Source organism: Puma concolor, chromosome B2 (assembly GCF_028749965.1).
Source record: "Puma concolor isolate L17-30 chromosome B2, mPumCon1.1.hap2, whole genome shotgun sequence".
Taxonomy (NCBI): Eukaryota; Metazoa; Chordata; class Mammalia; order Carnivora; family Felidae; genus Puma; species Puma concolor.
The window spans coordinates 122,983,492-123,000,644 of NC_141671.1; the positions used below are offsets into that span (position 1 = coordinate 122,983,492).

At 45.4% G+C, this 17,153-nt stretch overlaps 1 protein-coding gene and 1 long non-coding RNA gene across 2 annotated transcripts in view; one reads left to right on the top strand and one right to left on the bottom strand.

Annotated features, from left to right (window-relative positions):
• The window catches only part of SLC2A12 (solute carrier family 2 member 12), a 59,172-nt gene that overhangs the window by 33,247 nt on the left and 8,772 nt on the right, over positions 1-17,153 (bottom strand). The window contains 1 exon segment of the mRNA XM_025925876.2: positions 4,947-6,278. Coding sequence (XP_025781661.2) covers positions 4,947-6,278 — 1,332 coding nt within the window.
• LOC147581220 (uncharacterized) lies at positions 6,866-16,936 on the top strand. The gene is made up of 3 exons (XR_015251554.1): positions 6,866-6,999; positions 10,737-11,451; positions 14,027-16,936. It is a non-coding gene; the product is annotated as an uncharacterized LOC147581220 (long non-coding RNA).

Sequence of the window (17,153 nt, forward strand, 5' to 3'; positions counted from 1 at the left end):
TTAAGGGGGCCCCTATGTTGGACGGGAGGGCATGGGAAGGATCTGCAATGTAAGAGAATTACACGAAGCGTCTGCCGGGAATCAAAGAGCGAGCTCCTAAGGGGTCGACTACGATGGCAGAAACGGGAAGGAAAAGCTCAACACAGGAGGCATTTGTGAGCGGCAATGCAAGAGCGTTTGGTCATTGACTGGATTGGGAAAAGGCATTAGAGCATCAGACTGAATGACAGACAGCGTGGAAAAGAAAGGGCCGTTCCCCCTGGTCTCAGGGAGAAAAGAATTCAGCACTGAGCTTCTTGCATTGGGCTGACAGTGAAACGTCAAAGTGGAAAAATCCCGTACTCATTAGGAAAAAAAGGAGCTCGAAGTCATATGACACGATAGAACTAGAGATAAGTGAGAGTCATCAGCTGCAGGGAGATAATGAACATTCCTGAGAAAATAGATGTGGAGGCTTTTATAATGCATTAGCAAAAGAGTCTTTTTTGTTTGTTTGTTTTATAGCTAAAGAAACGAAAGCCAAGAGACATTAATTTAATGATCTCACCTCTTTTTTAGAAGTAGATGGAATGGAAGCTAGTCATACATGTTAACAACTTAATAAATATCTATCACAGGAATAAGAGAAACAATATCTAACAGAAATAAATATCTATCACGGCATTTGAAGACAGCATTCAGGGCCCTTGACCTTCTGGAATGTTTTTGGCCACATTCACATCTATTCTTTCTTAGTCCGGAGTTCATTACTATGGCGGTTTTGTACTGCGTCCATTGAGCTGAGCTGGAACTATGTTTCCCAGAGTTCCCTCCCCTGGGTAGTTCTGGTGAGGGTTGGCCAGAAGAGAAATTTGCACAAGGCTTGGAAGGCCAAAGTGACACATCAGAGCCTCTGCTCGGTCCTAGACGTCACTAGGGCTCTGACCGGCTGCCTTTCCCTGCTGGTCGTGAGGACTAGCCAATGGCACCCAGTCTCCTCTGGCCTCTCCTGCTGCTGTCAGGGCTCTACGGAGAAGGACACCCCCTTTTCTGTGGGTGGCCAGCGTCATCAGAGTCGATGTGGTGGGAGACAGACGTGGGCTCCAGTTTCCTCTTGCGGATTCCAGTTTGTCGTGGCTTTGAGGCCATCCTTTCTTCCCCGGGGCCCTGTGTGAGGGGCAACCCTTGTGACAAGTTCCTTGTCCCCTATCACTTACAGTGGTCCTGCTTCCCCGACAGAGCTGCTCACAATCCCTCCTTACCCAGGCCTTCCTATGCCCCGCCTCCCTCTAATTGACTGTACTTTGCATCTTCCACTGATTCCCAAGGGCCCATTAGCCATCAGAAAAGGGTGATGAAATTTTAAAACACATCTTCGTATTTTTAAAGAGACAGCATGATGGACAGAGAACCAAGAAGGCAGTACTAGCTACAAGGAGGTTTGGGGGACACCATCTAGGGGCTTCTGGTACCTGACCGTGGAGGCCTCCACATCACCCAGAACTGCCCAGTCACTAAGCGAGAGAGAAAGAAACTCCTATCTTATTGAATTCACTGTTATTTCAGTCTTTGTTAGGGCCGGGCTTGAAATCTAACCAAACAACCAGTAAACATTATCTTCATCAACTTCAGTCATTCAAGTAAGTACACGTCAGAAACTTCTGTGTTCTTATCATTACCCTCCCTCTCTCTTATCCTGCAGCTCAGCCTTATAAATGTACATGCTCACTTACCCAGCAGAGCTTCCGAAAAAGAGGGACTGTCTCTATCTTGCATAAAATGCAGAGTGGAGCACTGAAACAGCCTCATGTGATGGGCAATGACACACGATTTCCATTCATTCTTGCCTCTACAGCGTCCTCGTGGAGGACGGAACTAAAAGTAATTAACATTTATTTTCGAGACCAACAGAGGCCTGCTTATTCTTGCCTGGGACGAGGATTAACACTGAATTTCAGAAGACGAGTCTTTTCAATTATTTGAGCAAGTCACTTCGTTGGCCTCTGTGAGACCCAGTACCGTCATTTGTAAAATTTGGTGACCATTCTTTCTTCACAGGCTTGTCCTGAAGGTAAAACGAAATACTTCAAAGTATGTAAAACCTTCCCAGCACAGTATTTGACCTAATAGGTGTCAATACGTATGAGTTGGATCTACAGCCTAAATTATATTTTGAAAGAATGAGTAGAGAACACTAGTTCAAGAATCCTAAAGGGTAAATAACAAACAGCTCCCAATAATTTCTTCCAGAATCAAACGGAGTTTGCTGAAAAGGGGAATTCTTGCTCTAATACAATAGTGTATCAAATGGGAAGCTAGTGACGGAGAATTTGCTGCGTGTTTTCAAAGTTACCCAAAAACTAAAGACAGAAAGGGAGTAGGAGCTCATACCACGAGTATGTGGGTTCTGGAGGTTCATGATCAATGTCTGATATAATATGTACCATATCATCACCTCTGTTCACCTGAAAGTTTCTCTGACTTAAAGCAAGAAAAGCATCCTTTTCTTTTTGCTCACCTTTCCTTAGATTCTTAGTTGATTCTTGATATTGTAAAAGACTGGATCAAGAAAATTGATGTAAAGAAGATGTTTAGTTACATGATGAACGTATAGGAAAAAAAGACGCTGGCAAAGGAAATCAACGAGACAATACCACCTGAAGTTTATCACATGAGCAAAACTTATTGTACTCCTTCATATGGAAAAGTTCACAAAGGAGCTTGAGTTGTTCCTTGGTATGAGACAACACTTACACGTTGCCCTTCTGGTGGACTTCAAGGAGCTACTGAGAATAAAAGCGTAAGATGCTCTCTCGAATTTCATTAGCTTTGTGCATCAGAGTAACCACGTAAGTATTGTCTGCACCGCATGCATGTTTGTGTTCCCCATAAAATTTGTATGTTGAAATCCTAATTCCCAATGGGATAGCATTTGCAGGTAGGGACTTTAGGAGGTAACTGGGTCATCAGGGTGGAGCCATGAGAAAGCTAGCTAGCTCTCTCTTGTCTGTCTCTGTTTCTGTCTCTCTCTCTGTCCCTCTGCCATGTGAGGACACACTATGAAGGTAATGGCCAATCACAAACCAGGAGGGGGGCTCTCACCAACAACCAAGTCTGCCAGCACCTTGATCGTGGACTCGCCAGCCGCCAGACGATGAGAAATAAATGTTTGTTGTCTAAGCCATCCAGTCTTTGGTCTTTTGTTATAGCAACCCAAACTAACTAAGATAAGTGTCCCACAGATACACACCCAAGATGCCTGATTCCTGAAATAATAGTCGAAACCTGTTTTCAGGAAACTGTTCATAAATAATATTTGCCATTGCTAAGTCTTAACAAGGAGGGCCAGCGTTCAGAAACAAGTCAGAGAGGTCAGAGGCTGATGGTATTGTAGAATTGACTCGTATCTGCCCATGCACAGTCCCTTAGAAGGAAATCCATCAACTCACAGTGCCAGATGAAGGGCCAGCTCTGGTCGTCCATGGTTTGGACCATGTGGCCCAGAGGTGTCCCGAACAACCACTTATGACTGCGTCGCAAAGGACAGAGCCCATCAGATTCCTTCTCTTTCTCTGGAATTGGAAAGAATCAATATCTAGAGACTGATCTCAGTTAGATGTGGGAGTAGGCTGCAAAGTGAGGAAAGAGAGCAGCTGTAGAGGCCATATAAGTCATGTGCAAATCCAGGTACTAATTAACTGAGATTAAGGAGGCCAAATCGGCTGGTTGCTGACCAGAAAGAAGCAGACACAGGGAATATAGTTCAGGTAATTCAAGTATCATCTCCTTGAAGACAGGGACAGTGTCTGTCTTGTTCATTACGATTTCTTCAACATCTAGCATAGTTGTTTGTTATTAAAAAATTAGTCACTTGATACATATCACCTGAATGAATAGTTAATGACCTAACAGTAGATCACCAGAGCAAGCCCTAAAGTGACTTTCTTTCTAGGAACACTGTCAGGTCCTGGAACCAAAAACCTGAATTTGTCCGTGAGATTCCCTCTCCTTCAACATAACCAATGTCTTCTCATGTTCTTAAGCTCCAATATTTCCTTTTATCTGAGCAACTCTGCTTGGTCCCTGATCCTTGTAAACAACAACAGCAAAGCTTTGTGGGAGAGAGGAAGGAAGAAAGGAAGAGGGAAAGAGGGAAAGAATGGGGGAGAGGGAGAGCTGTAGGAGTTGACTTATACTTCCCTAAAGAGAGGTTTGGATTTTGTGTGTGAGGCTAAAAGACGAGGAACTGCCACCAACAACCTGTTCTGGAAAACCGTAGAGAGTTTGCTCAAGAGAAGTGTTTGAACTTTGTCATTGGAGTAGACCAGCTATATAAAATAAAACAACCGTGTAGCTATCTCCCTGTAAATTGTTTATATTGTATTGAATGGGAGTAACTTGACTCCCATTCTTCTGCTTAATGAGTAAAGTGCTCAGGGAGGTTACTCTGGTGATAAAACATACAGTACTTACAGGAATGATCCACCCTCCTTCCCAACTCATCGTTCCCTGTTCTTCATTATTACTGAATGCATCCACCAGTGTGTCTTTGAGAAAATCTAAAAGCTTGATTTTTTCCTTCCATTCACGAAGACACTCAGGAATGATATGGGAGAAAATGTTATTCCAGTAAACTGCTTTCATAAAACACAGATTTCTTGCACAATACTCATCTTTTGAGGTCTGGTTTATCCCCAATCAATTGCTATTAAATTATCCTCCTGCGACAGATAATGGAAAACTAATCCTTCTGTTGAATACCAGCCCTGCACATCTCACAAGAGAGGTATGAGCCAAGCATACTTTCCACATGAGTAGAAATGTCAGGTGGCCAGTATTATCCCCATCTTACGTCTAGTAGGTTTATGTGCAAGGTACCATAGCCATAAGATGTTCTGATGGCCAAAGGCAATGAGTTAGCATTCATAAGGGCAAAGAGGGAAGGAATAAAAAAATAGGATACTTACTTGGTCCTAGACCAATGGAAAAAGCAGCAACATAAACAAGCAAGCTGGCTAAGGAAAGCCATTTCAAGAAAGCTGGAACGTCCGCGGGATCTGTGACTATCTGGTATTGAGCTTGGCTCAGTCCAGTATTTGGTAAGTGTGTCACTCCTTTCTTATCCATGTCATTTCTCATGGGCATTAGGGAGCTTTGGCTGCGGGCAGTGAGCTCCTTATAGAGCTCTCTAAGAGTGTCATCACTGGCTGACAGGTTTCCGGGCCCATAGAACACAGACTCATCCAATGATTGGTTGACAGGGCTATGGCTTCTGCAGATATTGGTGAAGTTCATGGGGATGTTGAGATTCACGATGCCCATGGTCATCAATGAAGCTGCCATCACAGAGGAGCCGATACAAAGGAAGGTTTTGCTCCCCACGTGGTCTACAAGAAGAGTGGCGGGGATGGTGCTGATGACCTTGACGACCCCAACCCCAGTGGAGGCGAGGCTCGCTGCCTCATTGCTTTGGAAGCCAACGGACTTCAAAACAGTTGACGCATAGAATAATATGTTTGGCTGACCAGTGACTTGCACAAAAAATACCAATGTTAGGCCTATCATTATCCGGGTCCTCATGTTGTCCTTTGATCGAAACAGATCCCAGAAACTATACTGATATTCATCTTTCAGGGAAGATTTGATCCCAGTGAGTTCCTCAGTTGTATCTGAGACGGATCTCAACCTTCTGAGAACCTTGCTAGCAGCTTCCTCGTGTCCTTTCATCACCAGAAACCGGGGACTTGGAGGCAGAAAATACATTGCAATTGCCTGCAAAATTCCCAAGGGAATGACAAGGCCAAACATGTACTTCCAGCCATGGGAAACATTGGCAAACGCATAATTTGAGATGTAGGCAAAAAGTATGCCGATGACAATCATCAGCTCATTCAGTGACACAAGCAGGCCTCTTCTGTGTTGGGGAGCAATCTCTGCGATGTAAACACATGTGGCAATTGAAGAGAGTGAAATGGAAACCCCTAGAGCAACGCGTCCCGCTATGAGCACCGTGTAAGATGAACTGAGTATCAACACCAGGCTTCCGAGTCCAAGTAGGCAGGATGACAAGATGATGGCAGCCCTTCGTCCATATCTGTCAATCAGGACCCCTCCAGTGAGAGAGGCGAGCAAGGCCCCCATGAGGAGGGAGCTCACAACCATCTCCTGCTCGTGGCAGGTTAGGGCTAATAAGGTTCTTATCTGCAGAAGGGCTCCAGAGATGAGCCCAAGTTCATAACCCACCAGGAGGCCACTGACAGCAGCAGTGACGGACGACAGGAGAGTAAACATGCCGCAACCTACAGGCAGAGAGGAGAGACAGAGAGGTCAGTTCTGCACCATTAGTTTAAACATTTTATGTCTGAATGGAGACTCAAGCTTGTGTGCGTAAGCTTTTCGGAGCACTGAGTATACACACACGCACATTAATATAGTAAAGTAATATATTAACAAAAATGATTAGATATAAATGGAAATATCCTTTTTCTCTCATTTTTGGAGGAGAGGGGTGAGGATATTTAGGAAGTCATTTCCTTCTATTTGTGGTGCCACTGTCGTTTTTCAGTGGCCAGCAGACAGCTACGCAAGATAAGCAGATGACAGATGATAAAGACTGAACAAACAAGAGCAACCCCGTTTGGTTCCTGCTTTGGTGCTGGATCAGAAATTCAGCCAGCCCAGTTCCTCGGGCCCCGTGGCAGGCTTTTCTCTAAAGGCAAACCTCCAAGGCAGAGTTGAAAGGGTAGAAACCTCCATTCCCCTTGTGTAACCTGGGGAAAAATGAACCACAACCTCCAGGAAACCTGCCCTCATTTCTCCTTGGTCACATCTGGCCACAGTTGGCTCTTGCTGAAATATGAGGGTAGTGTGTGTGTGTGTGTGTGTGTGTGTGTGCGTGTGTGCGTGCGCACACACACACGCACACGCGCGCGTATGCCTTAACAAAGTTAAGGTTGTATCAGAAAGAAGGAAGAAGGAAATGGATGCAGGGGAGGGAACCTACAACATCCATTACTTGCTGTGAGTACGGAGGAAGGGGAATAGGACTTGGGGGAAGAAGGACAAAAGGGACTTCGTCTTGTTTTGTTATTTTAATGTTAACAACTGAGGAAAAATAGCAAAATGTTAACAGGCATTAATTTTCAGAAGTAGGTAGGAGGGTGTTTATTATATGTGTATATCTGTAGTTTGTCAAAACAGGAACAAAACGAAACAAAAAGTAACCGAGGGCAGCGCAGGAAAGAGCACTGCAGGCACAGGAAACAGTAGTTTGCAACTGAAAGGCATGACACAGGAAAGCAAATTCTGGAACTGCTGGGCAGCTAGTACATCATATGTGGGGTGCAACCCCAGCTTGGAGAAGTAAATAGGATCCAGTAAATCGGGGTAGACACAGAGGGCACACTTCAAACAGAGCCCTGCAAGTCACAGTGACACCTTTTATTTATTTTTTAAATACTTATTTGGGGGGAGAACATAAGCAGGGGAGGGGCAGATAGAGGGGGACAGAGGATCTGAAATGGACTCTGTGCTGACAGGCTGACAGCAGCGAGCCTGATGTGGGGCTCGAACTCACAAACTGCAAGATCATGACCTGAATCGAAGTTGGACGCTCAACCGTCTGAGCCACCCAGGTGTCCCACAGTGACACCTTCTATTGTTTTCCAAGTATAATGGGGCCAATGCACACTGAATAGCATGGGGGGACTGACACCAAGTTCCTTGCTGCTGGGTGCAGACTAGTTCTTCCAGAAGCAAGACTGGTAACAGAGAAAAGTATGTTGCCTTAGAGTTGACAAGAGATGATGGTAGCTTGGATGTTCAGAGTAGACCTGGAGACACGTAGACAGATTCAAGAGTTAATTTGGAGGTAGGGTGCCTGGGTGGTTCAGTTGGTTGAGCATCCAATTCGTAATTTTGGCTCAGGTCATGATCCCAGGGTCATGGGATCGAGACCTGCATCAGGCTCTGCACTGAGTGTGGAGCCTGCTTAAGATTCTCTCTCTCTCTCTTTCTTCCTCTAGTCCCCTTCCCCAGCTCACAAGTGCTCTCTCTCTCTCTAAAATTAAAATAAAAAAAAAAAGAGTGAATTTGGAAGTAATAACAACTACACTTGCTTGTGAATTGGGAGTTAGAAGGAGAAGAGGTGGGTCAGAGACCAAGATGGCTTCCTGGTTTGACCTGTTGGTTGAGTGATTTTATAATGTTCAATACCCTGTGGACAAATATGTACGTGGGATTCAGCAGCATTTATTTGGGATTTAAAAGCAGGGGAATGAATGAAATCAGGTAGGGAGGTGAAGAGAAGAGCTGAAGAAGGAGGAGTAGTCCTGGGACCTGGGGAATGCCAACATCTAGAAGACAGACAACAGCAAAGGAGTTGGAGAAGGAACAGAACTGAGATGTGTACAGAATAGACTAGAAATGTGCATGGGCACACAATTATCACAGGCTGAGCAAGGGCTATTTAAGCCTGTCATTGTGGCGGGGGAGTTAAAAATGATGTTCAGCTCTAGGAAGTGAAGCAGGTCAAATAAAGTTGGTCTGAGTCTCTTCCCACCAGAAATACCCAAGGTATTCTACATCTCCAGGATCCTGGGACATAGGTGACTTCAAAAAATAAATCTAAAAAGGATTGAACATTTAGATGGAGGAGCAAATAAAAGTGCAAGAACCCACAATAAAATAAAAGTAATTCATGAGCATAGTGAACATAAACTATTAAAGTGAAATTAAATTAGCAATTTATCCAGCTAAGTAAAAAACAAATATTTAGCACCAATACATGGAAGATATTTCTGTAGGTAGTGGGAAGTACACACACACACACACACACACACAGAGGGAAATAAGGACAACCAGATGTAGTTATATAGTTGCCCCAAGAAACCCAAAATTCTGGTGATATCTATATTATCTATTATTTATTATGCAGTGTTTTAGTTTTTACGTGCAAAATGGCTTTAAAGTAGTCTGTTATAGTGGCTCCTGGGTGACTCAGTTGGGTAAGCATCTGACTCTCAATTGCAGCTTAGATCTCATGGTTCGTGAGTTCCAGCCCCACATCAGGCTCTCCTCCTCCTCCTCCTCTGTCTCTGCTCCTGCCCCACTTTTTCCCTTTCTCTCAAAATAAATAAACAAATCAACAACAACAACAACAAAAAAGGTACTCTCTTATAAGATCATTCATGTGCTAAATTTCCACATATTTCCCCCCCATGTGATCTTGAAATCCTCAGCAACATATTTCTCTATGACAAGGAGAATCGGGTCAAATTCTCACATTTTGATAAGAATACTGTATTACTTCGTATCTCTACTTCCCACTGTTCATTTTATCTATTATTTTTTAAGTTTCTTATTTTATTTATTTTTGAGGTGGGGGAGGGACATGGAGAGAGAGAATCTCCAGCAAGTTCCACACTGTAAGCATGAAGCCCAGTGTAGGGCTTGAACCCACCAACTGTGAGATCACAACCTAACCCGAAATCAAGAGTCAGATGCTTGACTGAGTGAGCCACCCAGGCCCCCCAATTTTATCTACTTTTGACATATTGATTAGCTTTTATATGTTTTGGCAATTGGCCTCTGCTATTCATATTAAAAAAAATAAACGACATTGAAGAATAAAACACTTGTAAGGCAGATTGAGGGAGGCACCCCAGGAGTGGATTTAGAGTGACACAGGGCAGCAATGAGGGGATACTGAGTCAGGGACATGGCAGAATAGATGCTGCAACTGCTTGAGTGGCAGAAGATTGCCCTTGCCACTTCGCCCTCTCCTTCCCCTCTTGTTTCCCCCCTTTGTTAGCTGGGAGATAGTGTTTTCCTACCAAAAGAAAGGCTTCTTGACATACCAGATTCCCTTCCTTTGCTGCTCTATCATGTTACTTCAGACAGAGTCTGAGGTGGGCAAGTCACAAAGCCTGCTCCTTAAACTGTTGGGGAAATGCTCCTGACGGAAGAGAGATCCAGCTTCTTCGTCCACTTTCTGGACTTAGCTTCATATGCTGATTCTTTTAGTCAGCGTTCACGGGACACGGACAAATTGGGATGTGTGCAAAGGGTCTGGAAACCATCCCAGTTTGTCAAGGTCCCTCTAGATACCCAGCAGCTAGCGCTGAGTATAATTCCTCAGAGTTACAATAAAATTATTTCCATATGAATTACTAAAAAGTCTTTTTACAAAATTACAAGTGTAAAAGTTTTTTAAAATTAATTAATTAATTAATTAATTAGAGAGAGAGACAGAGCATGAGCAGTGGAGGGGTAGAGCGAGAGGGAGACACAGAATCCGAAGGAGGCCCCAGGCTCTGAGCTGTCAGCACAGAGCCCAACATGGGGCTAGAACTAGTGAACCACGAGATCATGACCTGAGCTGAAGTTGGATGCTCAACCAACTGGGCCACCCAGGCACCCTGAGTTTAAAAATTTTTTTATATATCACAATATTATCTATCTATCTATCTATCTATCTATCTATCTATCTATCTATCCATCTATATCTATCTATCTTTCTTTCTGTCTGTCTATCTAGGGAGTTGGCCTTTAAAATCTTAAAGGGTGCAGAGGACATTCTATGACCCTATTCCCACACAGGGGGCATACCAACAGGGGTGATATGTCACAGAATTAAGCTAAGGGCTTAACTGTGTGTATTTCATTTGAGGGGCCTGTCCTCCCTGAGATATGCTTTAAGGGATCCTGATCAAAACAAATTTCACTCATCTTGGTGCTGCTCCTTGTTACTGCTGAAGTTCCCGTACAGTCTCCAGCTGCCCATTTGGGATTTTGAATTCCAACGAGCCCGTGGAAGGTTACTCCCTAATCACCCTAGATTGTAGCCCTGTGACACCTCAGGACTTCCACGACAGGACATTTTCCTGGTGCTAATTTACCATAAAAAAACAGTGAAGAGACATAAAAAGTGGACTTTTTTTTTTTTTTTTTTTTGATGATGATAAAAGCAAGACATTATTCTCCGGATGCCAGAAGGTAGAAATAACTTTTTCAAGAAATCTGGCCATGAACAGGAGGAAGGAGTGTGTCGCAGGCAGGTGGGGTCTGCCTAAACACAGATGAGAGAGTTTGGGCAGCTCCTTGGACCCAGAAGCAGCAGCCCGTCCTGAAGGAGAGGGCAGGATGAGGAATCCTGATGAATGCCTTTTCAAAGAACACCCAGCCCTGAAGTCAAACACCCTGCACTTCACGTTCACGGTGACGTTTAGCATTTCCATCCCATTTGCTCATGGCCTTGCTCAATGGGGGGCCTTTCCTTAACATTCAAGGAAATGGCCCCAAAGGGGCCACAGGGAACTCCCAGCCTTTCGTGGACATCACAGAAATGGCAACTATGCGCGGACTCACACCTGGGACCCGCAGTGCTGCTGGGTCATGCCTACTTCTCTGTCTCGCTGCTTCGCTAGAAGTCCAGCAGCGTCCCTGTTGAAGCCACGACGCCTGTGCTACAAGGTAAGGAAGTAAAAGCACTTGCGGAAGATGCCATCACAGCCACGGGGCCTCATGTACGTGCACGGAGACCCACACGGAGGGCACAAAGGGCAGGGGCCTCCCCAGGCGAGGCGAGGCCACAATAGCTGCATTGTCCGCCGCTTGTGGTGACTCACATGAAACCACGCTGTCAGTGGCTCACACACGACACAATTTTCCATAATATTTGCGTTTCTGCCTGCTCTCTGCTTTCCTCTCTTACCCCATATGTCTGTTCCAGCCTGGGTACATAATGGGCGCACCATGAACACTTGTCGGCTCACTAAATCCTACAACAGACGGCAAAACGTGCACACACAGGTTCCTCTGGAAGGCAGCCAGGGAATTGGACGGCGTGCCCCGGTGCGAATGCCTCTGAGGTTTCAAAGACCCGCCACTTCACGTTTTGCTCGGGGGGGGGGGGGGGAATTGGCAGTGGCCCCCAAATGGCCTTGCAGATGTGGTCTCCCCTTTCTCCACTCCTCCTCCCTGAATATCTTCCATCCCAACTCATCTTTCTTTTTTAAAAAATTTTTTTTTTCAACGTTTATTTATTTTTTGGGACAGAGAGAGACAGAGCATGAACGGGGGAGGGTCAGAGAGAGAGGGAGACACAGAATCGGAAACAGGCTCCAGGCTCTGAGCCATCAGCCCAGAGCCCGACGCGGGGCTCGAACTCACGGACCGCAAGATCGTGACCTGGCTGAAGTCGGACGCTTAACCGACTGCGCCACCCAGGCGCCCCCCAACTCATCTTTCAAGAGTCATCCCAAGCGCCACCTCCCCCAGGAAGGCCACGCTGCTCGGCCTTATTTTGAGAGCTTCACCCCTCACCCCCCTGGGCTCCTGCCGCCCAAAGAATGTGTTTCTAGTGCACCTGTCATCTTTCAAGTGCTCACTTATTTACCCATTTGTCTCCACCTGTTAAACCGAACGTCTAAAAACTCTACTTTCCTTATGTCTGTATTCTCATCTGTGGTCTTTGGCGCAAGGTAAATACTCAGTAAATGTTTGCTGAGTGATGGAATAAATGAATGAATGATAAGAGCCCTCCAGAACACCGATCCTTGGTCCTCTCCTCCCCAAGGTTCTGTCGGCAGACTAAGATTAAGGCACAGTATTATGGAATGGTTAGCATTTACAACTTTATATTTACATAAATGCTTAGCATTTGAACAGCATAGCATTAGCATTTCTATAAAGCTTTCAGCACTATTTTTAGCCTGTTAATATAGCACCACCGGAGACACCGTAAACCCTTTCGTTATCACTCATATATTTTTTCTTTATGAAACGTGAGCCCCGTGTTCTCTGGCTGTTCAGACTCACTGTTTAGCAGCACCCGTCAGGGACTCGGGTTTTCAGCCCCCACAACAGTCTCCAGACACCGGTTCCTCCCAGCCCATCCAGACTACTTGCTGTTTCTGGAATATGCCATGCACTTTCCCAGACTCGTGCTTCTCTTCCAGCTGTTCCCCCTCAGGGTATGTCTCTCCCCTAACTTCAGAGTCTAGGGGAAACCTGAGTCATCTCTGAAGATACAGTTTGAATATCGCCTTCTCTACAAAACCTTTCCAGACGCCCTCTGGTTAGCGTTAATCTCTCTCCTCTCTTGCCTTTCTGTCCATGACCTTACAGCACCCTGGATCATATTTAGTTGCGCCCGTCTCCTGCCTTAGATTGGGAGCGCCTTGAGAGTGGGACTGTCGCCATCAAGGGACAAAACTCATCAAGGGACCCACACAGGGCCTGCCAGGAGGGCTCAGTACAGACTCCTGGTTGTCACGTGGGGGAAGGGCGCTGGCCCAGAGAGCTCCCCCAGGCCCAGAGGGTATGGCCCCCGGAGAGTTGAGGTGTGCTGTTTCCACCAGCTGCCAAAGGTCCCGGATGCTGCCCCTGGGCCCTAGACCACGTGTGGGGCCCCTGGTGGTGGTAAATACTGGGCACTAGCCCGCATCTAGTCCCCCTCTCTGCCTCCCAATCCCCCTTAGCGTACAATGAAACTCAGCCCAACAGAAAATTTGGCCTCCCTCTCTACCTGCTATTGTTTGGCCTTTCGAAAACAAAAAAACGATAGGAACTTTGCTTTCTTTTTCATTTTTCAAATCTCAGGTTTGATTTAGTAGTACGTATACAGACACACTTTCCGGAAACCAGGCTTCTCCAAATTCCCTGCGCTAGGGAGGTACCCAGAGGGGACGCTGCTTACACTGGCTTATTAGCCCTTCCCTTCATCTTACCCTATTAACTCTCTTTTTCTGCCCGGTTATTCACAGGACTTCCATTCTTTTCTTTCTTTCCTTTTCGCTTTTTTGCCTTTCCGTCCTTCCTTCCCTCCTTCACTGTGAGACTTCCGCCGGGATAAGTCTGGCTACTTGCTTCTTCCACGCTTTTCTGCTTCTACTTGAGTTCTTCTACTCAGGAAAGACTTCTTCTAGTATTTTGGGTTTCCCCCTATTTGTTTAGTAATAATTATTTGTGTGTTACTTATACATATTCATCTCATTTCCCGCCTGTATCTTTTTTTTTTTTTTTAATGTTTATTTGTTTTTGACAGAAAGAGAGCACGGAACGGCGAGGGGCAGAGAGGGAGACCAAAGCACTGAGAGCAGAGACCCCTTCATGGGGATCGAACTTACACACCATGAGATCATGACCTGAGCCGAAGTTGGATGCGTAACAGACTGAGCCACCCAGGCGTCCCCACTCTCTGTCTCCTTGTCCTGCTTATGGGCACCTAGAATAGCCTCTCCTCCGTCGCAGATCTCAGAATATAGTTCTGCTCCGGCGGCGTTAGTGTCCTCACGCTCATGACAGGTTCACACAGGCCTGTCTGCACCTGTGTCCTCAGCTCTGTCTTCACCTGGATTTGTTCTCGTCGTCGGGCGTTGTCCTAATCTCTTTTTTCAGAGTCTACTTTTACAAAATGTATAGAGAACAGAAAACAGATGCTTTCCAAAAATGTATGTATGTTTCCTATAAAAAGAAATCTTAAAATGCATCCTTCGCCTTTGTATTTAGAACATACTTGCCAGTGGCCAGATTTGTTGCTTTCTCTGTATCCAGCCCCCAGATCAGTTATGATATTTTTGACCGTAGGAAACCAAAACCTAAAAAACAAGGCTTTAAAACATTGTGGCATTCGCTGTTTAATTGGTGAGAAGACCGAGCTGAGTTTGGTGTCTCCAAGGATTCATACTCTATCCATTCTTCTGTTCCTGCCTCCTCAGAGGGTTGGCTTTTGCCCCTGGTTTGTCACCATAGGTGCAAAGAGGCCGCCACAGCCCCAGGCTTAAGATTCTCTTGCAACCAAATTCAAAGGCAAGTGACGGTGGAAGAAGGCTTGCGGTAAGGCCTCTTTCTTTTTTTCATGGAGGGAACTTTCTAGAAGCACCCTGGAAGAGGATGGGCTTCAGAATATGCTAGCCCTGAAATGTGGTGCCTTGGCTTATTGAATGCTTTAAGCTGAAGGAGTTTGAGAAAATGGCAGAAGCAGGAGGGTCCCTCTGGCCTTCTCCCTGCCCTTTCCCCCTGAAGCAGGTGACACCTTTACATGGGAGGTGCCCTCCCCACACCCACAGGAAGGGAACAATCTTATCTCTGAAGACAGAGACCACAAAGGATCCGAACAAACAGGCCTTGCCCAGTCTCCCCAGTTCACAACACTTACCTCACACACCTTGACCTGTCATTTGCTCCGTGGCTGTCCACGCTTCATCAAACAGAGCATAACAACACTCAGGTTTAACCATTTCTTACTCTTTAGTTCCCGAGGGCTCCCGTGTCATGTAGAACTCGCATTAAATTCACGTGGATACTTCTTCCCTCTTAATCTGTCTTTGTCAGTTTAATTTTCAGACCTAGCTGAAGACTTCCCGTCATGTCTCATTGGCCAGAAGCAGAGGGTTCCCTGGTCAGACTTGGCTGCAAGGGAGCCTGAGATGCGAGTCTCTGAATATTTTAGCTCCCCAGATAGGAAAGGCAGAACATGAGAAGGGAGTTGGAACAGCTGTTGGGTTTTCAGTGTCTTACATACCTTATTCTAGCCACCCGGCTGCCGTCGAGAACTCCTCTTAGCGAGACCGGGGGGAGCACTTGGTGTGCAAAGCGACTGGCCAAATTTCTGATGCCTGGAAGTAATTTTTCTGGTGGGACGCCATTGGACGGAGGAAGGACTTGTATTGCTTCCATGTTTTGGTCCCCTGACTAGGAAGAAGAGATACCATTCCTGCATGATTTAAAGCAGTCTGGAAAACCAGTACGGGCAAAGCTACAACTTCTGGAAGGCACCATTCCAGTGGCTCATCCAGGCTTTGTCCCTTCTTAACACTGATCTCATGTTCCAGAACTCGGTGAGCCGCTGTCTTTCCTATCTGCCCAGAGTTGCTGAAATCTTGGAAACTGTAGCCCCTGAGAGAGAAAGAGAAGTAACGGCAACGGGATGCCTGGGAAGATCGGACCGTGCGGCAAAGCTTCGACCCTCTGCCAGAATGGCCCCAGGGGTCTGTGGCGATGTCTTCCCTATATCTGGCTCCCGAAAATCCTCTCCATTAGGGATGTGCAGTGGGAGTTTGTGCAAAGCTAAAATGTTACTGCCTTTTATACATCAGGCCCATGTTTGTACCTAACTTTGGGTTAAATGCTAACCCACTGATGAATATCTCTGGCTTTTATGAATTTACATCTCTTTCCATGTTTTTATGGATATTTTCAACAGACAGTTAAGGGGGTGTGATCTGGAGAACAAACCAGCAGCCACGTCACCTGGAGACGTCTGAGGACTCCACCACGGAGATTCTCAGTGTGTGCGAGTGCAAGTGAGCTATGGACATGTGAGAATTCACAAAATCTTTAATTAGTGAATGTTGGAAAACATAGTAACACGTGTATCTGTACTCGAAGATTTCAACCGTATGCAGATGTGATGGAAAAATTATAAAAAAGTTCAAGTTCCGGTGATGGCACAGTAGCGTCCCTTCAGTCTATATTTTCTTTTTTTAAAAAATTTTTAAATGTTTTTATTTATTTTTGAGACAGAGAGAGACAGAGCATGAGCAGGCGAGGGGCAGACACAGAATCAGAAGCAGGCTCCAGGCTCTGAGCTGTCAGCACAGAGCCCAACAGGGGGCTCGAACTCACAGACTGTGAGATCAGGACCTGAGCTGAAGTTAGAAGCTTAACCGACTGAGCCACCCAGGCGCCCCCTGTCAGTCTATATTTTCTAATCAATAAATATAAGATGGCAGAAACTATTATGTGAGGATCTAAAGTTGTTTAAGGAGTTGTCAAAGGGGTCTATATACTTGAAAATGACTGGGACTCATCCGTAGTGCATTTAAACATTTTAAATTGGGAAAATACAATGGGAAGAGAACAAAGAATATTGTAAAGGCTGTGGATGTAAAGCTCTTAGGAAATGCACTTTATTTACTAAAAATAAATACCTGCATGGTCACCTGGATGTTAAGGGAGAAGTGTATGGGGCAAGTTGATAATATACAAGTGGACTATGGGAAAGAGAGAGAGAGGAAAAAAAAAAAAAAGGCCGAGATGTTTTATATAACATAAGGGAAGAATTTTGACCTGTGTGTGGATGTGTGTGTGTGTATGACAGAGAGAATTCAAGAAAGACTGGCCAAGAATGCCCAGAAATGGAAGAAATTGAAGAAAAATGGAGAAATGGA